General features: G+C 32.0%; 2 protein-coding genes across 2 annotated transcripts in view; one reads left to right on the forward strand and one right to left on the reverse strand.

The window, feature by feature from the left end:
* LOC119371045 (retrovirus-related Pol polyprotein from transposon TNT 1-94) overlaps window positions 1-283 on the reverse strand; it is a 2,050-nt gene extending 1,767 nt beyond the window's left edge. Inside the window, exon 1 of the mRNA XM_089719981.1 lies at window positions 1-283. This exon is cut by the window's left edge and continues 308 nt beyond it. Within this exon, the coding sequence (XP_089576107.1) occupies window positions 1-283 (283 nt within the window).
* Window positions 284-14,670: 14,387 nt separating this feature from the next.
* Window positions 14,671-18,098, forward strand: LOC105629548 (uncharacterized). The gene is given in 4 exon segments (XM_089719982.1): window positions 14,671-14,719; window positions 14,818-14,991; window positions 14,994-15,058; window positions 17,751-18,098. Coding segments are annotated over 4 exon segments (636 nt in total).
* Window positions 18,099-24,615: the final 6,517 nt, after the last annotated feature.

Consider the following 24,615-nt stretch of genomic DNA (forward strand, 5'->3'; position numbering starts at 1 on the left):
ATGGCTTTTCATACATATTGGAAAGAGCCGCCATAAGACCCGCCGTGGTCTTTTCTTTTGCTATGTTGAAGGCAACATTGCAGGAGAGGGTTAAACGAATAACCCCGAGTGCTTGTCTGTCTAGAAGATTCCAATCTTCTTCCTTCATAGCCTCCGGCTTTATTCCGGAGAGAGGTTGGAAAAGACCTTTCTGATACAGATAATCCTCTATCTGCATTTTCCAAAAGCCAAAATCTGCACCAACGAATTTTTCAATTTTCCACTTTCCTTCATCTGCAGCCATTGCTCCCATTCGAGTCTAACTCCGCCTTGATTGTTAGTATACGTGAATAGTAACCGTACACGCGAATAGTAACCGTACACGTGAATAGTACTATACATAATAGTAACAGTACACGTAAATAGTACTATACGTGAATAGTATTGGGCTTAACAATGACGGGCTCAGCAACAGTAATGCCAATAGTACTGTTCACTACCAACTTTGAGATACTGTTTTACTATTCACCACTAAGTCGATTCTGCAACGACTTTCCGAGCGGACAACACCGATAGACTCGTCATAATTTTCTCGTCATCGTGGTATATTTATTTTGGAAATATATCCACGAATCTCGTACCGCTATCTGATCGGCTGGACCTGCCGAAACCTTCGACTCTGATACCAGTTGTTAGGAAACTACGCAAAATTTCCTATAAAACCAGATTAGTGAGAATGCCAAATAAAAGCGGAATAATAACACACACAAATTTGATAACGGAGTTCGGCCAATTCTGCCTACGTCTCCGGAGCTGCTGCAGATCTTTTTTACTAAAAGGAGAAAAAATTATACAAAGTGTTTACAACACTTATAACCCACAACTCATAAATTCACCTAAGAAAATTACTCTCAATTTTCTCTCACCAAAGCTTTTCTCTCTGAACTCTAGCTAATGGATTTCTCTCTGACAAATGAGTTGATGCACAAACACTTATGGAAGTGCTCTATTTATAGATGCAAAATTTGGTGGTTGGCCAACCATTGCCTTAATTTTCGTTGGTTGTTGGCCAACCATGCATATAGGTATGACTAACAATTTCTTTGGTTGGTGGCCAACTATGCATGCCAAATTTTGATTAACAATCACAGATGGACTTCCAGATGTAACTGGGATTAGACCCCACCTCAGCCTGTAATAAATCAGAATTGGCATAATATCGAGCTTCATATAATCTGCTAACCAACGCAGTGGGTCTCATCAATAAATGCCACCCTGTTTTAGTAAGCAAAGCAATATTAAAATGTCTTAGAGAATAGAATCCAATCCCCCCCCCCCCATGTTCCTTACATCTGCATAAATTTCTCTAAGAAAGCTAGTGTATTCCTGTACCATCATGCCCACCATGTCGCCACCAAAATCTAGTCATTGTTTTTTCCACTTTATCACAAATAGAGCAAAGCAAATAACATTATTAAATAATTGGGAAGTGCTTGGACTATTGTCTTAAGAATTATTTCTTTCCTGGCATGAGATAAAAGAACTCGTTTCCTACTCGTTTCCACACTTTATCCTCTAAAAAGCCAATTTTACTTCGTCCCACTACTATTGGCAATCCCAAATACTTGCTCGGACTATCAACCGCCTGCACTCCTAACAGCTCATCAATTACGTGTTCATCACGGGAAGAGGAATTACGACTAAAATAAATCTCTAATTTCTGAAAATTCACCTTCTGACCTGATGCTTACTGATACAACCGAAGACAATGTTTCATAAAAAAATCCTCTACCGCTTCAGCCTTGAAAAAATAGAAGGCATCATCTGCAAAAAAACAAATGTGAAACCGAAGGTGCCAATTGATTCACTTGACCACATCTTTCAAAGGAATGGAGCAAAGACAACAAACTCTCTGCCACAATTAAAAACAAGTATGGTGACAAAGGACCGCCTTGACGTAGTCCCCAACTTAAAATGATCGGGCCATACTATTGGCCCCCATGTGAAATATGATAGACCACAGACATTACCATCTTCATTAATTTTACCACCCAACATAAATAAAAACCCGATTTCAGCAACATGGCCTCCAAAAACCTCCACTCACCCGGTCATAGACTTTGCTCATATCGGTTTTCAAAGCCACATGATTATCATTACCCTATGTTTTCCATTTTAAATAATGATTTAGCTCAAAAGCTATCATGGCATTATCCATAATAAAACAACCTAGTATAAATGCACTTTGAACTTTAGAAATCACAGACCCCATAACATCACTCATTCGGGTAGCCAGCATTTTAGAAGTAATTCAATCAACCACATTACTCAATGAAATAAGCCGGAGATCAGAAACAAACTTAATATCACTTTTTTTTTAGGAAGCAAACTAATATGGGTGTTGTTCATACCGGGAATAGGACCATCATCATTCACACATGCCAGCACAGTATCAGACACATCATCATAGATTATCGGCCAAAAATAGTGGAAAAAACCAGGGTTCAACCCATCCAGCCCTGGCGCCTTATTTGAATACATGCTAAAAACCGCCTATTTGACATCCTCTACCATAAAAGGCCATAACAACCCAGTATTTTCATGGTGCGAAACTCTTGCTTCTACCAATTCCAAATTTTCCATCCCATAAATCACAATTTAAATTTAAATATTTCTTCTCTTCCCATATCACAACATGCTACTCCTACTTCTCATATTTCACAGCACGTCCCACTAATTATTTCGAATTTATCCCCTCCACAAAATCAACAAATCGTTCCTGCTAATCATCGCTCACCTAATCCTGATTCTCTCAATCTTACGATTGTATCTCAACCACAAAATCTTCAAATCATTCCTTTTTCCACTTCTCAAACCCAGCCTTCTAACTTAATGACACTTCGACCAGCCACCATAAATAAACGCAGGCTAATTTAGGCATGCACAAACTTGAATTTCTTCCAATCAAACCTTCTACATTCAATCAAGCCCAACCTTATACTCAGTAGTCACTACAAAAAAAACGGTTCGGTTGCTAAATTCAATTAGCGATCGATCTGCGACCGAAATCGGTTGCAAAAATGGTCGTCGCAAAATATTTTGCGACCAATTTTTTCGTCGGTCACAAATTAGCGACCGATAACTCAGTCGCAAAATTGAAAAATCGATGGCAAAATTTGGTCGTGTTTTCATTTGGAAACGTTGTCGCAAATTGGTTGCAGAAAAAGTCTGTCGCAATTATAAAATTCGGTTGCAAATTGTAAATTTAAAATTTAAAATTTTTGGTTGCAAATCGGTCGCAAAATTAAAAAAAATAAAAAAATAAATATTATTATAAAACCATAATTTTTTCGCACCTGTGAAAATTGACATATATATATATATATATATATATATATATATATATATATACACATATAACACAAACGCAATTCAAGAACAATATAAAAATGTAATTGTTATTGTACTGAACAAAATGTCAAAAAACAAATGAAAAACTATAAAGGTCCAAAATCAAATCTATGCGGTTGCTCATCTGCACGATCCGATGTCGAATCGCCTAGAGGAGTACCTGCTGGATGTGCTGTAGTGCCGGGAGGGGTGACCAAGGTATCGTCTGCAGCATCGGGATCAGGAGACGGAAGTGGCTGCTGCTGAGATGTCGAAACATTTCGATCTGCAGCAGGCACAGGATCAGAGGAAAAGTACCAGCACCGGGCTCACCGGACAGCCGCATCACATGCGCTCTAAGTTCTGCAATCTGTCTCTGCTGATCATCAACATGAGCCCGTAATTCAGTAAACTCCTCGGCAGTGTGCTCGGGCTATGGTGCTGAGCTGGGTGCAGAAGCGTGAAATACTGAGCCGCAGTAAAACTGTGATGCCTGAGACCCGATGCCGTATACCTTCCTCTTCTTCTCGCCCCCTACAACCTCGAGATAAAGTGCTACCTCATCAATTCTTGACTCAGCTTCAGATTCATCAGTTTGAGAAGAAACAAGACGCTCCCGAGCTGTAGTATAGTTCTCCTGAAAATAAAAAATTAATTAATCAATGCAGTTGCAAGCTTGATTATATTGAACTTTGTACATCTTCGCAACGACTAGAGGGTAAATGTAAATATTTTTCAATGTTACTTACATTGACGCTCACCGCACGTCTGTCGACAAACATATTAAGATCGTGGTCCTTCGTGTGAGTGTATGTAAACACCTCAATCGGTGTTGGCTCACGACCTAATTTTTCATCCTGTAATGAATTTTGATGCATGATATATTAAAATATATAGTGTCCTCTCATTAAACATCAATTTCATATATTGTGACTAGTTCACTTACTAATAATCGAGATGTCTTTATAGCAGATATTGATCCGCCTGTGTTTCGAGAAGGTCCTGCTCCATCACCGCCAGTCTCACTGCGCCTATTTTGTGCAAATATCTCCCGCTTTCTCTTGAATGCAGGATCCTCCCAAGCCTTTTGCCAGCTCTCCCATATCTCCTGAGACACACTGCTGCTTCTCATCCTATAGGTGAAGTTAGCATATCGATCAGCGCATAACTTCTTCCAGGCCACTTTCAGCATAGCCGTAATTGCCTCATCCCATATGAAATGTTTCTACAAAAAATGAAAAATAGCGTTTCAATACTAAGGAGGTAACTAGCAACTAAAGTTCATTCTATTGAAGACTTAATTTCATTGATGGTGCTCAACTTAGGGCATCTGCATTGAATTGTACCTACACTTCAATTTGTAACTTAAAAATGCTTCAACTTTAATTTTGTAACATTGAAAATGCCTTTGGCCGTTTTAATTCATTTTTTGGCACCGGATTGCCAAGTGGTATAACACGTGGCATATAAAAAATTAAAACAATGTCTAGGTGGCATATTATATTTTTCAAAAATACTTTTAAGTAATAAAAAATTAAACCATCATTAGAATATAGTTGCTTTTTTTTCCCTAAACATTTGTATATTAGGTATCTTTAATGATTAATTATAGACTTTTATTTTTTGGATTGTTGGTTTTATTTTTTCTCATAAATAATTTTAACTCATTCTTACGAATTCGCGAAAGAAAAATTGAATTTGTTTAGATTTAAAAATGCTTTAATGATTTTATTGGTGAAAATGCATTTTCTGTTTATTTTATCATGATGAAGTTTCTGCTGTTAGATTTAAAAGAAAAAGTCTATGTTGTTTTATATGTGCAGATTCATTTCAAAGATTTGTAACATTAACTGTTAGATCTTTTCATGTCTATTAGCTTATCAGTTTAACCATTTCGAGTAGTTTCGATATTATTGATGACCTTTATTTTTTTTTTTATAATAATAACAGTAACAATAATAATAATAATAATAATAATAATAATTATTATTATTATTATAATAACAGTAACAATATTATATTTTAATAATAATAATAATAATAATAAACAATTATTAATAATAATAACAGTACCTAATTCCTAATTGCAAATACACAAAACTAACCAAAATTTATTATAATAAAAACACATAAAATCGCAAAAAAAATAAAATAAAAAAATCGCAAAACTTACCTCAACTTGTGTCCAAATAGCAATGGAGCGACCGGAGTTGCAACGGAGTGGAGCTGGCGGCGTCAGGCGGGCTAGAGCAGCGTCAGGAAGGGCTGGAGCGGCGCTGCGAACGGAGGAGAGGAGAGGAGGAGGAGAAGAAAGAAAGAAGAAGAAAGAAGAAGGAGGGCGTCTGGCTTTTTAAACCCTAATATCCCGTCGGTCACAAATTTCATTAATATCGGTTGCAATTTTTAACTCTGCGATGTCGTTTTACTTCGCAATTAAATTGCAACCGATTTGCGACTCATACTTTCGATCGCAAATAATCGGTCGCAAATCGGTCTCAGAACTTATTCCTAATTTTGAAGCGCGCAATTTTGCGACGGAACAAAACGTAGTCGCAAATCGGTCGCAAATCTGTAGTACACTAGTCGCAAACTGAAAAACAAACTCGCGGAAATTTTTAGCGCTATAATTAGCGACTGTTTGTCTATAGGTCGCAAATCGATCGTAAAATTGCGATCGATTTGAGTCGATCGCAAAAATCGGTCGCAATTCGGCGCTTTTTTTATAGTGAGTGTGATGCTATGTCTCAAGAATTTAATGCAACCCTCCAAAATTGAACATGGATTTTAGCTCCCAAACTTATAGATAATAACATTTTTGGTAATAAGTTGATTTTCAAGATTAAAAGGCACCTTGATGGTTTTATTGACAGCTACAAAGCTCGCCTTGTGGCAAAGGGATTCACACAACAAGATAGTATTGATCTAGTTGTAAAAATGAATATTGTTCATATAGTTTTATCACCTTTTGTTATCCATAATTGGCATACTAAACAATTGGATGTCTCTATTGCGTTTCTCCATGAGTTTCTAAAACATGATATCTACATGTCACAGTCGTAGGAATTTTTTAACTCTGTTCATCCCGACTATATGTGTAAATTACACAAGTTGCTCTCTGCCTTAAGCAAGTGCCCCGAGCATTGTTTCATCACTTAGTGACCTTTCTAAATAGTCTTGGTTTCCAATCTCCAAAGGCTGACACTTGTTGTTTGTTCTTCGCAATAAGTCTACTATTATCTACATATTGGTGTATGTTGATGACATTTTGGTCACAACTTCTATAGAGTTTCAATTGCAATGGTTCCTTGCTCATATTAAAAGGGTTTTTCCTATTCGTGATCTTGGCTTTTTGTTCTTGGGATAAAGGCAAACCATTTGTCATCTGGTTTGTTATTATCACAGCATAAATATGTTCTAGATCTTTTAAATGTTACTAACATGGATACTTGTAAACCATGCTTTACTCTCATGGCAGTCACTCTACCATTAACCAAAGCTTATGGTTCCTCTTTTGATAATTCCAAATTGTATCGTCAACTTGTTGGCAGCCTCTAGTATTTGACTTTGACACAGCAGGACATCACCTTTTCCGTAAACAAGTTATGCCAATTCATGCATGATCCGATAAAGGATCATTGGAAAGAATTAAAAAGGCTTCTTCATTTCTTGTAGTATACATCCTCACATGGTTTATTTCTTACTAGAAATTCTTCTTTGCAATTGCAATGTTATTCAGATAGTGATTAGGGTGGTGATTTGGATGATAAATGTTCTACAAATGGTTTTGGTATTTGTATAGGCAAAATTTTAATTTCCTGGATAGCTAAAAAACAACCAATAATTGCCCATTCTTCTACTGAAAGTAAGTATAAAGCAATTGCTAATACTACAATTAAGATATTGTGGCTTCATAATTTGTTAATTAAACTTGGTTTTCCTCCCAAAGAGCCTGCTAATCCAGTATTTCATGTTCGCACTAAACATATCAAATTGGATTACCATTTTATTTAAAAGCAAATGGCTAAAGGGACAGTTCCGATTTGTTTTATAAGCTCCATTAATCAGCTTGCCAACATATTTACCAAACCTTTGTCTTGGCCCTTATTTGAGCAACATTGTTACAAGTTTCGGCTTTGATCTTCTTCACCATCAGCTTGTGGGGAGGTATTAGAGGGTATTTACTGTATGTTGTTTAAGCTAAATCTTACATAATTATTCCTTTTAATCTTTAGTTTATGATATACCATTTGTGTAAGGATATTAGCTATTATATAAGGCTATTTTGTTGATATTTTTTTTATTTTATATGCTTCTCTTTTCATATAATCATGATACATGAAATACAATCAATTCTAAAACACTTACACACTAGGGGCAATTGCTTACACCATATTTTAGTTTTGCTTTAGTGTTATGGGCTTGACTTATGGGCTTGTAATTTGTTCAAGCCTAAATTAATTAATTAATTAGGCCTTCTAAAAATATTAGAGGCCCATAGTTAATTAATTAAGCCAAATAGATATCTTGGGAGTTAATGAGAGGTTGTTTGTATAAGGAATCAAACAACTGCTCACATGATGTTGATGGTAAAAATACAAACACGCAGCTGAAAACACCTATGATACACAAACAGTATATATAGGCAAACAAATCAATAAAAAACAAGAGGCATATCACAATTGTTTTTAAAATAAAATTATACCAAATTCTTGTAGCATAGAATCATTTTTTATCTTCTGTTTCCTCCGCGAATTGCCTGAGGTCTTCTATTGTGTGACATTTGTTAATTTTCACGAACCCTAGTCTGAGTGGACAGACTATTTAACGTTTTGTGAGAGAAAACAAGAGGAGAGCTGTAACACCCACTGGCCAATACCGGAGAACCAGACGGCGAATGCCACAATCGGTGCCGGAGTACCATCTTATGTCCCTTATTAAAGCTAGATCACAAATTAGAAGTGGCAAGATTTTCATAAGGAGGCAAGTATTTAACATTTTTTTTAAAATAAAATATAAATACAATAATATTTAAGGAAATTCCTATGAAAATTTCGCAAGAATCTCTCCTAAAAATTAACTTGCCACACAAAGAAAATATACACACTTCCAATTTTCTCCAATCCCCAAAACTCCAATTCAACACAACATGCCACAAGCACTTCTAAATATCCATCAATATACTTAGGTTCCATCACAATATTCTAAACACATTCTTTTTAAGGAATATATAATCATTATACACCAAAACTATAATAAGATGTTATTTCCTTCAATAATCATAACTCTTAATAAATTATAAACTTATTATATACAACCTCCATAACACAATATTTTATATACATGCCAAAAATCACCATTTAAAAAATATCCTACCCAAAATGTTATATCTCCTCTGATGCTACTCCTCTAGTCTTGAAAAACATCCTCCGCTCCTAACTTGCGCGTGATAAAAATCAACTCGCTGAGTGGAAGACTTAGTGGTGCTAAATAACCAACAATTAAAATAACAAGAATAGCCAAGGCAAGTCTCGCAGGTGCTTTAAATTACTCAATTATATAAATACCGAAATCGCATTAATTTAATTAAAACACTTTGAAAGCAATAAGAAGATTATAAATACAAATATGTCTTTATTCTTTTATAGCAAAAATAAAATTTCATTCTTAGTTAAGGCTCGTAGTAATACAGAATGAACATAAGCATATTTGATCGTGGCCTATGTTAGCGCCACCCCCATCACAAAATCGTCGCCTATGAAAGCGCCACCCCCATCACACAAATAAGCGCATCTGCCTATTTATAAGGGCTGATAACCCTACCATATGATCATAGCTTCACATAACAAAATCAATCTCATCATACCACATGTCAATCATGCATAGTAGAGCCCAAAGCAAAATCATTCTTTCACAAAGGACTTTATTACTTATTCAAAATTCTTAATCAAAACACTTCATTACTTAATACCCATCATTTCAAAATTTCTCAACTTACAACTTACAAAAATTATCTCATTCTTCAAAGGAAATTGCAAATATGTATATATACTTAATATAGTATAAAAGTACATAAATCAAGAAATTTTCGGCATTTTCATAAACTTGACCTTTGCTGGATTTTTAAAACATAACTTGAGTTATGGGTCTCCAAAGTGAATGAAATTAGATTCATTAGAAAGCTAAGACAAAATGCTACAAATTTTATGAAGGGACCACAGCCCAAATCAATCGGTAAGCTAGCAAACAAAATCTAGGAACACAGACCAACAGATCAGACCTGATTCAGCAGAACCAAGTCCAATGTTTATTGAATTCCTACTTAACCAAAAACTCAAATTAAACCAATCCAGAACAAGAGAAGTCTCAAGACACAGGGCAACAACTTTTATGAAGAACTAAGACCTAATCTTGTCATTATAGTGGTCAAAATGGGCACTCAATTCAGTGATACATGTGGCCTGACATAACAGAGTCAGTTTGGGTGTTTCAGCCATAAGTTGAGCTATGTATCTCCAAATTGGACACAAGAGGACAGGTTGGAAAGCTAAGAGGTAGAGCTACAACGTTCATGAAGAACATAAGACATTATTTTGCCATTTTAGTGGTCAAAAGGGACAATCATTTCGGATAAACAGGTAAGACACCATAACAGAACCAGTTTTGGTATTTCAATCATAAGTTGAGCTACAAGTATTGGAATTAGACATAAGAATATGTTTTGGAAAGTTGAGAAATAGATCTACAACTTTCATGGTGAAGTCAGAAACAGATGGGAAGTAGAAAGGGGTCAAAAATGATTTCTAATCCCACTTAAGAACATATCTAACATTAAAATTCATCAATTTAACCAAAGCATACAAAGTTCCCAAAATACATGCAAAAACCTAAAAATTAAAAACAACTTAAACAAGTGAAAGGGGAAAGAGAATATTATTGCACTAACCTTATTAACAAGCTTGAATAAGCTTGGAAAGCCTTACTCATTGGCTTTTTCTATACCTTTTGAGGATGATTCTCCAACCTCTTCAAAGTATAAGAAATCAACATTAAACTCAAAAATTGACAAAAGAAATAGATGGAGCATGATTTAATGCATCAATAACATGTCTAAACCATGAATTCTACTTATTAATTCAGAAAACTCAAAAACCACAACTTATTTGCTTCAATGGTAACTTCAATTCTCTTTACTTTTAATCACTAATCTCACCTTCTACTACTTAATTCTTAAGAATTAAGTACTATTCCATGGTTTAATTAGGTAGCTTGGTGGTAATTTGGAGGCAAGAAAATGAAGAAAATGAAGGAAGAGGAAGAAGATGAAAATGGCGTTGGAGAAGGAGAAGAGAAGAAAAAGAAAGTTAACTTTAAGGTGACAAAGTCAAATTTGACTTCCTAATTTAATGCCAAATGTGTGGCTAAGATCAAGTCCTAAGTAATCTCATCCAATGGCTCTAAATATTCCTCAAATAATTCTCTTCTACTTATGATTTCACTCCACCAATTAATTAAATTAACTCCACTAAAATAATTCCTCATTTATTTCTTAATATACCACACTAGAAATAATATTCATTTAATACATAAACTCTCCAACAATATTCATGAAATATTTTCTACCCGCCTAAATCATGCAAACATGCTCCAAAAATAGTAAATAAAATATTAAATATGCATAGTAATTTTTTCGGACTAAAATAATACCAAGTCCTGGACCGATGGTACTATTCACAGACCGGTAAATCACTATTCCCGACACTAAAAGAAAATCAGACTGTTACAAGAGCCAAGAAAACATGTAGTCTATTTGTTCCAATCTGCATGTTTTAACTCGCTTCCATTTCTCCAAGTCTATTGCAATAAGAGAAAATAAACTTCTCCTTATCACAAGACACTTTGAATTCAAATTAAATAAACTATTTTATTTTAATTAAAATGAATTTCATTTATTTAAATAAAATACAAATTAGTTTTTAATTAAGTTCAAAATACAAATCTCTTACTGGCCAAGTTCAAATTAACGTAGGCATAATAAGGACCACAAGAATGAAATTAATAAGGCTATTAATTATAATAAGAAACCTTACAAAACTAGTAACTTTTAATAAATTATGAATTATTCCACTAGAAATCCGTAATTGAACTCCTTATTAATTTAAAATTTCTAACATAAATATTTATAGTACTCCCATTTTAAGATTACAGATGCTTATCAATTAAACTAAACTATTAACAATTAATTCCTTAAGGCTGCAGTTAACTTATTTCATGTGTCGGATTCAAAATCCACTTATAGGCTTTATATAATGAAATCTTATAAGCTTTCTTAAGGAGCATCATCATTCTTTACATCGAGACATGGACTCTATTAATAATTAAGCTGGCGTTTGTTACTTTTGTGGTTTTTAGTTTTTCGTTTAATTTTGGTAAAAAAAAAAAAAACATGTTTGTTGTAGAAGTGTTTAAATTTACTTTGCAACTTTTTTCAGAACCATTTAAAAAAAAAAGGTGTTTTAAGAAACTAAAAATCGTAGTTTATGCAATTTTATTTTGTTTGTTGATATGCTTCCCTCTTCTCTCTCCTGCATGTCTCTCCTAAAACTCTCTCTCCTATACATGTCTTCTTTTAGACAGATTTTTTGTATTTAAATAAAAAAAATAATATCCTTTTAAATATTTTATTATCAAATTCTCTTTTCTATCTCTTATATGAGTTGATTTGGTATATTAAAAATATTTATGAAAAAAAGAAACTCAGAGAAAAAAAGAATAGTTTTCAAAAATTGAAAATAAAAAATCAAGATTTATGAGTGATGAATTTTTGAATAGATAACAAATTTTTAATAATAGATGGGGTACAAAGAACGTTTTTAAGATTTAAAAAAATGGAAAGAAGAGGGAATAGATGTTATACTAATGTGAGTTATTGAGACACCCTTACCATTATCAACATGGAGTTGATCAGTTTATTTGTATTCATCAACAGTACTCAAAGCGGAAAGTTAGGAGTAACATGATAATTAGCCGATGTATTCAGAAACCATAAAATTGATGAAGAATTTGGCACAAAAGAATTCGAAGTTGATGGTCTATAGGAATGATAATTGACTTGTGTGTAATAATTTGGACATGGATGGAAAAATTTTTTTTTGATAATGACGACGACAACAATCTTCAATGTGATTGCCCAGTCCACAAATTTGGCAAGATCCTCTAGGAAGAAAACCAGTATTTTGACCATTAAATTGTCAACGATTGTTGGGTTGAAAATTTGGAGGTCAATTTGAGGTGAGAAGAAGTGATGCAGTATTATTTGATTTGAGGATGATATTTATCATTGGTGGTTCCTAAGCACTTTTGATGAGAATTTCATGGCAACTAATTGGCCATACAGTTCATACAAGGAAACGGGTTCAGGCTTGAGATTCATTAAGCTGATGATAAAATGGTATTCAAAACCAATATTGCAATACAATGTGTATTTCTAGTTGCCTATTTCGAGAGACAAACCCGAAGGCTTGAGATAAAGCATTCCACAATCAAAACAAGATGATAAGCCAGAAATATAAGGAAAATTTCTTTAGTCAAAGAGAAGAGTATTCAAGATAATAGCATTTAATCTTTCCAACATAATTTTTTTATATTCAGGGCTTGGAGATGAAGTTAAAAGTTCTATGGTTGTGATAGTTTTTAACGGGGCAAAAATTAAACCATCAATAAATCTATGAAACTTTTGTTAATTAAGTAGAGGAATAAATTGCATTCTCCATGCAAGGTAGTTTTTAGTATTCAATTTGATAGAGAAGGTGTTAGAGAAAGTGTGAGAAGTTCGCATGGGAGCGGAAGGTGACATATTGCAGCAAATAAGAAAGGTTTAATGCTCTGATACCATGTAAGTGATTAAGAATTAATTGTATTTCACATATCATGATTATTTGAGAAGAGAAGTATATAAAATACAAAGCTGTTTACAAAATAATTTTATACAATAGCTAGTATCCCTAAACAAGTAGTAAATTATAAATTAAAGGTTACAAGGAAGAATTAGGTAAGATTTAGCTTAAACAACAAACAATAAATACCTTGTTACTGCTCTAATACAATGTGGGCGTCAAGGTATTGACAATAGAGTCAAATCACCTTATTAAAATTTTTTTCATATATTGTATAAAATAATAAATTTGACTCCACATCCATATTTAGTTGACTAACAATAATTATTTTAAGGCCCCACAATATAAAGAAGGAAGAGTACAAGAGAAGTTGCCACAAATTTCTTTCCAAATTCCTATGCTTCATCCCTCTTTACAGATCTTTTTGTTTCTTTTGATTGGACTATAGTATAACAAAAGACTTCTCTAGGTAAGTTCAAATATTATCTCTCTTTCAATTTCTTTTTCTTTTTTTTTTTTGGAATTTAATCTATGTTTTACTTAATTTTACTTAATTCATTTGTTCTTTGTTCAATTAAGAGTTAACTTGTACTTTATTATATATGTTGTTTATGTTTGCTTTTGGCTTTGTGATTATCTATTTGGGTTGAAATTTGATAGTTATGAAATCTAATTTAATCTCTTATTAAATATCTATGTTTTTCCACTTACTAATAAATTATTTCAATAAATCTTGAAATTCTCTTTATGTATATTTTTTTTATTGAAAATTATCAAAGAGAACGGAAGTTATAAAGAAAAAATAAGGTCAAAATTACTGCAATTTTATTTGTATATACAAAATTCCAAATATGAGATGTATTCAAATAAAGTATAGGCTATGTAAAATAGACTTTTTCCTTAGCTCTATGTACTTTTTGATGTTGTATTCTTTGTGTGTTAATTAATCAACCGTCGTGTGATGTTTAATTTCTAATTATTTTAGAAATTAAATTAAATTGAATTATGAAATATATATTGTTTTATTAGGTAATGGATAATTTTTTTTATAAAAAGAAAGCCCTCAAAGCATGCATAACAAAATAAGAAAATCTTCAAAGCAATCTCGTGTGTAGATTGACCTACAAAGTCTACAAAGTGATTGGACATTGCTACTAAAATATCATACTATTATTCTAATTATCAAGATAAAATTCAAAGATATTACTTGCAAAAAGTTCCTTATCAACCATATGATCATCAATTTCCGCAAAGAAATATCAAAAGTATCTTGAGGTGTTTTAACCCTTCATGGTTTGATGAATATGGGAATTGGCTAGAACATAGTATAAAAAGAGACATTATGTATTGCTTTTGTTGTTATCTTTTTCAGCTTAAAATTGAAAATCAAAGAGGTGGTAACTCTTACATGGGTGAAAGCTTTTATAAGAAAGATAGATTGCAAACTCATGTTGGAAGTCTAATAGTGCTTATAATTAAGCTTGGAGGAAATGTGAAGATTTAGTGAAGTAAAAGCAATCCATTAAAGTCACTTTAGAGAAGCAATAAATTCAAGCTCGAAGTGATTATCGAATGCGCTTGACTATACATGTTGATTGTTTGCGATTTCTTTTGAGGCAAGGGTTAACTTTTCGTGGTCATGATGAATCAGAATGCTCGAGTAATAAAGATAACTTTCTAGAACTTCTTCAATTTCTTACCGATCATAATGAAGCTATTGGCAATGTTGTCTTAGAAATGCTCCAAGTAATATGAAAATAACCGCACATGAGATCCAAAATGATGTTATAAATTTTGCTTGAATTGTTAGGTATTAATGTAGAAATTATATCTATTTATTTTATTATTAAATAATTAGTGAACTTCTAGTTTGTTTTAGTCAATAGACTAGGTAAAATTTGGAGTTTGATTAGCAAGTATTGGCAGATTTTTAGGAGTTATTTTTGAGTTAGCGAGTCATTATTTTATAAGAATGGATTATATTCTTTTTTTTTTTTTGTATATAAAGGTTCCTTTCAATTGAATAAAATATGGCAACTTTTCATTTAAAAAATCCCAAGTGGTATTAGAGCTAGGTTTGATCCTTGAGCTTAAAAAAAAAAACTTGGGATGACAGCAAACAACCCTCCTTTTACTTCCCTTCAATTTTTGATGGTGAAAATTATCAACTATGGTATGTTAAAATGAAAGCTTATTTACAAGCTTATGATTTATGGGAGCATATAGAAATAGAAAAAGAGATCCCTGATCATCATCCCATCCAACTACGTTTTAAATCAAGAATCATATTGAGGAAAAAGCCAAAAAATTCAAAGCTAAAACATGTCTTCATTCTCTGTTTCGGAGTCAATTTCACAAGCATCATGGCATGCAAAACTGCAAAGGAAACTTGGGACTCACTCAAAAAATGAGTATCAAGACAATGAGCAAACAAGATTAATGCAAGTTTTGAATCTTAAGAGGGAGTTTGAGATTCAAAGAATGAAAACATTTGAGAGTAACAATTATGATAGCAATCTCAAGTCAATTGTTAACAAAATTAGCTTACTTGATGAAGAATTTTCAGAAAAAAGAGTTGTTTGAAAAAATTCTTGTTAGTCTACCTGAAAAATTTGAGTCCAAAATTTCATGATTTGAAGATTCCAAAGATCTTTCAACAATTTATGTTTCTAAGTTAATTAATGCACTACAAGCTGTAGAGCAACGGAGATAATTTAGAGAAGACAAACCAACAGAGTAAGCCTTCATTGTTAAGATAGTGAACAAATCATTAAGAGAAGAAAAATCACCACCATGTGGTGTTTGCAAATACACTAATCATGATGAAAAAGATCGCTGGCATAAAGGTAAACCTCAATGTTTAAAGTTATAATAAATTTGGCCATTTGCAAAGAGACTGCAGGAATAAAAATCAGAAAGTAAATTTCGGATAAGAGGAGGAAGAGTCTCTTGTCTAAAAATTGGAGAGAAATGCTCCATTTCCAAGATGAAGGTTGGTGAGAAGTGTACCAACAATTGGTGAGAAGTGCATCAGATTAATTTGAAGAGAAGTGCCTTGAAAAAAATTGATGGCATTGGAGAGAGGTGCTCCAACAAGACAAATTCAAGTTAGTAATTTCTACACAAATTCAAGTTAGTAATTTCTACATCAAGTGAGAGAGTTAGGAATTAATGTAGAAATTATATCTATTTATGTTATTATTAAATAATTGCTAAATTTCTAGTTTGTTTTAGTCAACAGACTAAGTAAAATTTGGAGCTTGATTAGCAAGTATTGACAGATTTTAAGGAGTTATTTTTGGGTTAGTGGTCATTATTTTATAAGAATTGTTAATAGTTTTTTTTTGTATATAACAGGTCTTTTGCATTGAATAAAATATGACAACTTTCATTTAAAAAATCCAACAGTGAAACAACAAAATACAATTATAAAGGCTTTAGGAGATGGGTTTTTTTAATATTTTGGTTGATGAATCTCGTGATGTATCAAGAAAAGAATGAATGGTTGTAAGTTTGTGTTTTGTCGATAAAAATGGTCATGTGATTGAATGCTTTCTTGGTATTGTCCATGTTCATGATAAAAGTGCTTTAGCACTTAAAGAAGCAATTGAACCATTATTTGTTAAACATTCATTAAGTTTATCAAGGCTTCATGGACAGAGATATGATGGAGCTAGTAATATGAGGGGTGAATTTAATGTTCTCAAAAGCTTAATATTAAAGGAGAATGAGTTTGCATTTTATATTCATTGTTTTGCTCATTAACTTTAATTGACTCTTGTAATGGTTGCAAAAACTAATAGTTTCATTACTTTATTTTTTATCATTATTTCCAATTTGTTGAAAGTTGTTGGAGCTTCATGTAAGCGGCAAGATATCCTCCGAAATAGCCAAGTTAGAAAAGTTATTAAAGCATTAGATAACAGTGAAATCACAAGTGGTCATGGCTTCAATTAAGAAAGAGGTCTTAAGCATTAAGTGATACACATTAGGGTTTTTACTATGGTACGTTGATGAACTTGATTATCTTATTTCTATTTATTATTGATGGTCTTGAAAATATTATTGAAGATGGTTTAAATTCTGAGCGGAGAGGTGAAGCTATTATTTTGTTAAAACTAATCCAATGAATTGATTTTGCATTTAACTTCCACTTGATGATAAATATATTAGGAATGACAAATGAATTGTCTAAGGCATTAAAAAGAACGAATTAAGATATTGCGAATGCAATGATACTAGCTAAACTCTAGGCTAAAATAAATGAGAGATGATGATTGAGATTCTTGATAGTTGAAGTTTCTTCTTTTTGTGAAAAAAAATTTATCGTTCCAAGAATGAAAGATATTTTTGTAATTCTAGGAAGATTGTTATGTAAGACTCCAAAAGTTAGACACATAAATCATTATCAAGTTGAATTATTTTATTCCCATATTAGACTTACAACTTTAAGAACTCAACAGTCATTTTACATAAAGTAATATATAGTTGCTTTTATGTGTTGCATGTTTGAGTTCTATTAATGCATTTACAACTTTCAATAAAGGACTTGGTGATCTTGCTAAGAAGTTGGTTGATACAAAAAAAAAAAAAAAAAAACATCTTGTTTATTCTTTAGTCTATTTGCTTATCAAATTAGTATTGACTTTGCTAATTGCAATTGCAAGTGTGGAAAGAGCATTTTCCTCAATAAAGATTGTGAAGAATTGATTATGTAATAGAATGGGTAGCCAATTGATGAATGATTATCTGGTTACTTATATTAAAAAGTATGTAGTTGATAGTATAAATAATGAAATGATTATTCAATGTTTTCAAAATATGAAAAATTGTTGAGGACAAGTGTAATTTTTTTAAGATTATATATATATATATGTTGAAATAAAATTTACCTCAATAGCTAAAGTTTACAGCTCTGCTACTGATTTTCTCCATACACGAGATTGGCCTAATAGGCCATTATCCATGTGTTAAAGCCCATTTAACTCAATTTTAGTCTCCAACTCAATTCCTAAGCATGGTAGGACTATCCCAAATTTACTTCTACTTTTGAGCTGTAGAACTTATGGCTCTTGATAATCAACTTAAAACCTATATTATGGATATGCAAACTAGTGACGATTTTATAGATGTTAAAGGAATTGGTGATCTTGCTAAGAAGTTGGTTGAGATAAAAAAACATCTTGTTTATCCTCTAGTCTACTTGCTTATCAAGTTAACGTTGTTTGCTAGTTGCAACTGCAAGTGTAGAAAGATCATTACCCTCAATGAGTTTTAAAAAGTCGGTTACGCAATAGAATGGGTGATAAATGATTATCTGGTTACTTATATTAAAAAGTACATATTTGATAATATATATAATGAAATTGACCCTACTAACAAAAGTTTTTGGCTTCGCCACTGATTTCCCCCCACACATGAGATTGGCTTAATAGGCAGTTATCTATGTGTTAAAATCTATTTAACTCACTCAATTTTAATCTCCAACTCAATTCCCAAGCATGCTAGAATTTTCCAAATTTTGCTTCTAATTTTATGCTAATCCAAATACTTTAAAATAAAACTAAAATTTCAAACTTACGCCCATAATCTTAATACAAATCATTTAAAATTAGAAATATTCAAACCACCTACCATTAACAGCTACTCTTACTCTATTTAACCCTACTTATTCAGAAACACTATTCACCATCTATAATTTTAAGACCCATCAAAACTCTAAAAACTTCACTTATAGTCCCTTTTGTTGACTAACACAGATTGAGCTCTGCCCTTTCATCCTTAATTCATCACTCTGGCCATTGACTTCGATTTGTCCCTCTTTGTCCCATCAATGGATATCAATGTGAAATAAGGTAAAACATAAATGAGTTTCACCTACTTTTCTTCTTCTTATATTTTTTAACATATATATAATGTGAATGGCCTTCTCCAAACATGAGATAACCACTTTAATTAAAACCATCAATCCCAAATTCTAATACACACACACACACACTAATGACTTTTCTCTCTCCCTCTGCTTTAAAATAGAAGTTTAAAGAAGAAAAGGGAGAGAGAAAAATCATTAGTGTATACACATAAACACACACCTAAGTGTTAATTTAATTCTGCTCTTTTCAGGTTCTTTCTCTGTCATGGATTCTCCTGCACAAATTTTTGCATTCTCTGCTCCCGGTGAAAACAATAAAATTATATCAACGGTAAAACCAAGAACCTTATAATTCCTACTGTTTCAGCTTCTTTTTCAGTTGTTCCATTCACGATTAGTTTATTTTCTAATATTAGAATTAACTCATTCACTAAAATTGCTCAAGGCAATCAATTAAATAATATAAACCTGGAAAATAAAATTCAACCTGAATTAGGATTGAACTTGATGATTGTGGTTGTGTATTTTGTGTTTGATGGGAATCGGCTAGAGGTCCTGGAGTAGGAAGTCAGTTCAAGGAACCTATAAAATACAGAGGAAACTCTGTTGAAATTTCTTAAAAATTCTTACTATTTGCTTTTTTTCAGATTCTTCGTCTAACAAACCTAACACAATTATTTCTTCATCTAACACGTCTCCTGGTGCACAATCATCCAGAGTAAGTCACTATTAACATCTCAACCACCTATGCGTTACTTTTATTCTAGACTGAACCTAACCTCTTTTTTTTCTTGCTACAAGCACCCATCCATCTTTACTCAAAAGATAAAACGATCCACCCCATGGCTAAAACTCCTCTAGTAAGTCCATTTCCTCTAAGTCATACATTGCTTTTACTCCGTAACCAATTAATATCTCCTTTATCTTTTAGTAAACCAAGATCTTAGCCTCAGTATAATTCTAAATGGAACTCATGGATTAATGCTCTGTCTTTTAAATACCAAGACTATTAAAATAAGACTGGTCTCATCCATTTGATGAAGTTAAGTTGTCTTTCTCCTAATTCTCTTCTTTAAACTATGGGATACTTTTTGCAGTTATAAGGTTTTTGTCCATCATTTTAAAGGATATTAAAGCTCTAACTGGATTACCTGTAGCGCAGCCCTTATTCCTTATAGACAAGAACTTGCAGATTTTTCCAAATTATTTCACTTCATATAAACTAAGGATTGATTATGGATAAGGCACTAGCTACTTAGATCATGTATAGTTCATATAGATTTTACTATGCCATTTCTTTTCTACCATGTCTCAACCCACCCTACAAAGGAATATCTTTCTCTGGCATACTCTCTTGTTGATGGTAATGAATATGCTATAGGCATTATGTTTCTGGGTTTTGTATATCATGCATTTCAAAAGTGATTTCAGTTAACCCCTTCCAGAAAATGGACTAGCACTTTGTGGATTGTCTAGTTCTAGTTGTTTTCTTACTTTCCTAACTTGAAGACCTCTCCCTTACCTCGTACAAGTGGCATCTTCGGTCGATGAGTTTATAACTGTTATTTCTGGATTAGATCTGTATGCAATAATTGATTTTTTTTTTAATAATCAAACAGAATAATTTTAGCATGATTACTCCCTTTGATGACCCAATGAACTTCAATAAATAAGTTTAGAACCATGGATGAGCAACAAATAAGATGTTTCTTCTATAGAGGCCGTAGATCACTAAGTTGTCTTTACTTCATCAAGGCTTCTTCATGCGAATGTTTTTTTTTTTTCACCATTCACTACTACTGCTGGTTTTGAACAATACCACCTCTCTAGGCTCGCCAATTTGGCTTATTGTAGGATATTCCAAGTTCAATCAGCTTCCCACAAGTACCTTGAAGCCCTTTGATCAAGGATCGGTTCAAAGAAATTGTTATGGCTCAGAAGTCAATCCATGAAGGAGTACCACTGTTTTAATTCCAGATCCTACAACCATTTCTACAATTTTCAACCTTTAGTGGAGAAGGATATATCGAAATTGTGTTGAAGTCCATGTTGAAGTATAAAAAGCTATTGCACATAATAAATTTTGTCTCTTTTTTTTCGTAGCGAAATATTTCTAATCCTCTCTCTCTCTCTCTTCTTTTTTTTTTAGATTTGAAGGAGAAGTTCATTACTCTCTCAAAGAAAACAAAAAATAGAGTACTAACCTCCTCCATAATATCTAAATCCACTTGTGAGCCTTATAAAGTTTCTAAATTTTATTTATTTAAAACAGATTATGTAATTAAAACCGAAGAAAGAGATTTTCAATTAAGTAAACCTTTTGAAAGGATCACTCTTTTGTCTTCTAAAACTTTGCAACATCATAAAAGTAAAAAATATAAATATATTCATATAGGATTAATTCAAGTAGGAATAAAACCTTTAACCAGAGAAGGATTCAATACTAGTATTCTTGCAGTAGTAAGAGATGCTAGATTTTTAAATTTTCAAGATTCTTTGTTAGGATCCGTTGAGACTAGCTTAAGTGAAGGACCGATCTCCTTTGAGGTCTATCCAGATATGACTGTCTCTCTAAATGATTTAAACATTATAGAAGAAAACACCAACTCTGATGTCAGCGAACCTGACTCCGAAAATGCTAAACAATTTGAATTAAATCCTATAAATCATCATTGAGAAATAGTAAATATGGCACCAGACTTAGGCATTATTGATAAACCTAACACTATATCTCAATTTAAATATAATGCTTCAACAATCTATGAATGGAACATCGATGGTTTAAGTGAATATAATATATTAAGTATTTTGCAACAAATGACTATGGCTGCAAATGCTTATAAAACGCAGTCAATTATTTCTGATAAAGCTATTGCAGAAATCCTTATTGCTGGATTTACTGGACAACTTAAAGGTTGGTGGGACTATCATCTCACTGAACAACAACAACTCGAAATTTTAAATTCAATTCAAGTCAATGATGAAGGTGAACCTATATATGATGAAAATGGTGAAATAATTCAGGATGCTGTGTCATCTTTAATTCTCACTATTTCACTTCATTTTATTGGGGATCCATCTCACTTAAAAGATAAAAATGCAGAATTACTTAGTAATTTAAAATGTAAACACTTAGGTAATTTTCAAGAATATAAAACTACTTTTCTAACTAGGTTAATGTTAAGGGAAGACTCTAATCAAAGCTTTTGGAAAGAAAAGTTTTTGGCTGGACTCCCTTATTTCTTAGGAGAAAAAGTTAGGAACAATATTAAACAACAATATGGTCAACCTATACCATACAATAAATTAACTTATGGTCAATTAATTAGTATAATTCAAAAAGAAGGTCTGCAGATTTGTCATGACTTAAAACTTCAAAGAACAATAAAATATGAAATGCAGAAAACTAAAAAAGAATTAGGATCATTTTGTAAACAATTTGATTATAGTTTAAAATCTCCACAGAAATGTGATGGACAATGCTTGCGAACACATAAATCTAAAAAACAGTATAAAAATAAATATCATAAAAGACAATACAGGTCTACACCTAGTCAAGATAAATTTTATTCTAAAGAAAAATATAAACCCCATAGGAAGTCTAAAAGAAAGCAACAAGCTAAAAATTCAAATAAAACCTCTTATAAAGATTTAACTTGTTATAATTGTGGTAAAAAGGGACATACTTCAAAATTTTGTAAATTTAATAAAAAGTTAAATGAATTACATTTAGATGAAGAAGTGTTAAATAAAATCCACGAATTATATCTTGATTCTGATTCTTCAGAATCTGAGGTTATAGAAAGTGAAAATCAAATTGATGAATTAGGTACAACAACTAGTTCATCTGATTATTCTATAAATATGTTAACTAAAGATCAGAGTACGCTTTTGGAAGTAGTAAATTCTATAGATGACCAAGACACTAAAGCTAAACTCCTTCAAAAACTCATTAAAAGTTTTGACGAAACCCAGATAGTAAAAGAGGATATAACTCCTAAAATTCAACATAATACTTATGATCTCACAACTATATTAAATAAAAATAAGCATAAAAAAGTAGAAGCAGAAAGTTCCACTAGTAATTTAAAAAATGAAGTTAGAAATCTAAAGAAGGAAGTTAGTGAATTAAAACGACAATTTCAACTTCATGATAAACTAATAAAGGTATTAGAATCTCAACTTATATCTAGTTCTTCTTCTGATGAAGCAGAACCAGATAAAGATGAAATAAATCAATTAGATGAAGATGTAGATAGTAATTTTCTAAACTTATTACAAGAAATAACTTCAAGAAAATATTTGGTAAAAATAAACATTCAGATAAATGATTTTGTGATAGATGCAATTGCACTGTTTGATACAGGTGCAGATTTAAATTGTATAAAATCAGATTTAATCCCTAAAAGATATTGGTCAAAAACTAATGAAAAACTAAGTACTGCAAATAAATCTAAATTAGAAATTATAGGTAAAACAGATGCACAAATAGTAAACCAAGGTTTAGAAATAAACACAATATTTCTGTTATCACCTCAAATAAATTATATGGTTATATTAGGAACCCCTTTTATAAACCTAATAACACCATATTCAGTTAAAGGGGATTGTATTAAATTTAAAATAAGAAATAGTACAGTTAAGTTAGAATTCACTGAAAAACCTAAGAAAAAGCAATTAAATCTCTTAAAAGCTCATTCAATTAAAATCTTATAAATCAATTCCTTAATTAAATCTAGAGAAGAAGATTTAAAAGATGCAAGAAATAATATGTGTTTAAACAAAATTAAACAACAATTAGAGACTAAAGAAAAACAAGATAAAATCACAACATTAAAAGAATCTATGGAAAAGGAATTATGTGCTGATCATCCATATGCTTTTTGGGATCGAAAACAACACATAGTAGATTTACCATATGAAAAAAATTTTGATGAAAAAACTATTAAAACTAAAGCTAGACCAATTCAGATGAGTCCTGAATTGATAGAGCATTGTAAAAATGAAACTCAGGATTTACTCAATAAAAAATTAATATCTAAATCTAGAAGCCCATCGTCTTGTGCGGCTTTTTATGTCAATAAAAATGCTGAAATAGAACGTGGTGTTCCGAGAATAGTAATAAATTATAAACCATTAAATACGGCTTTAAAATGGATTAGGTATCCAATTCCTAATAAAAGAGATCTTCTAAAAAATTTATATAAAGCAAATATTTTCAGTAAATTTGATATGAAATCTGGATATTGGCAGATTCAAATTGATCCTAAGGATAGATATAAAACTGCATTTACAGTTCCATTTGGTCAATATGAATGGAATGTAATGCCTTTTGGACTAAAAAATGCTCCTTCTGAATTTCAGAGGATTATGAATGATATTTTTAATCCTTATTCTAAATTTTGTATTGTATATATTGATGATGTACTTATTTTTAGTACAACTCTTCATGAACATTTCACACACTTAAAAACCTTTTGT

The sequence above is a fragment of the Jatropha curcas genome, chromosome 4, assembly GCF_041381405.1.
Source record: "Jatropha curcas cultivar XTBG-Jc1 chromosome 4, XTBG_Jcur_1.0, whole genome shotgun sequence".
Classification (NCBI taxonomy): Eukaryota; Viridiplantae; Streptophyta; class Magnoliopsida; order Malpighiales; family Euphorbiaceae; genus Jatropha; species Jatropha curcas.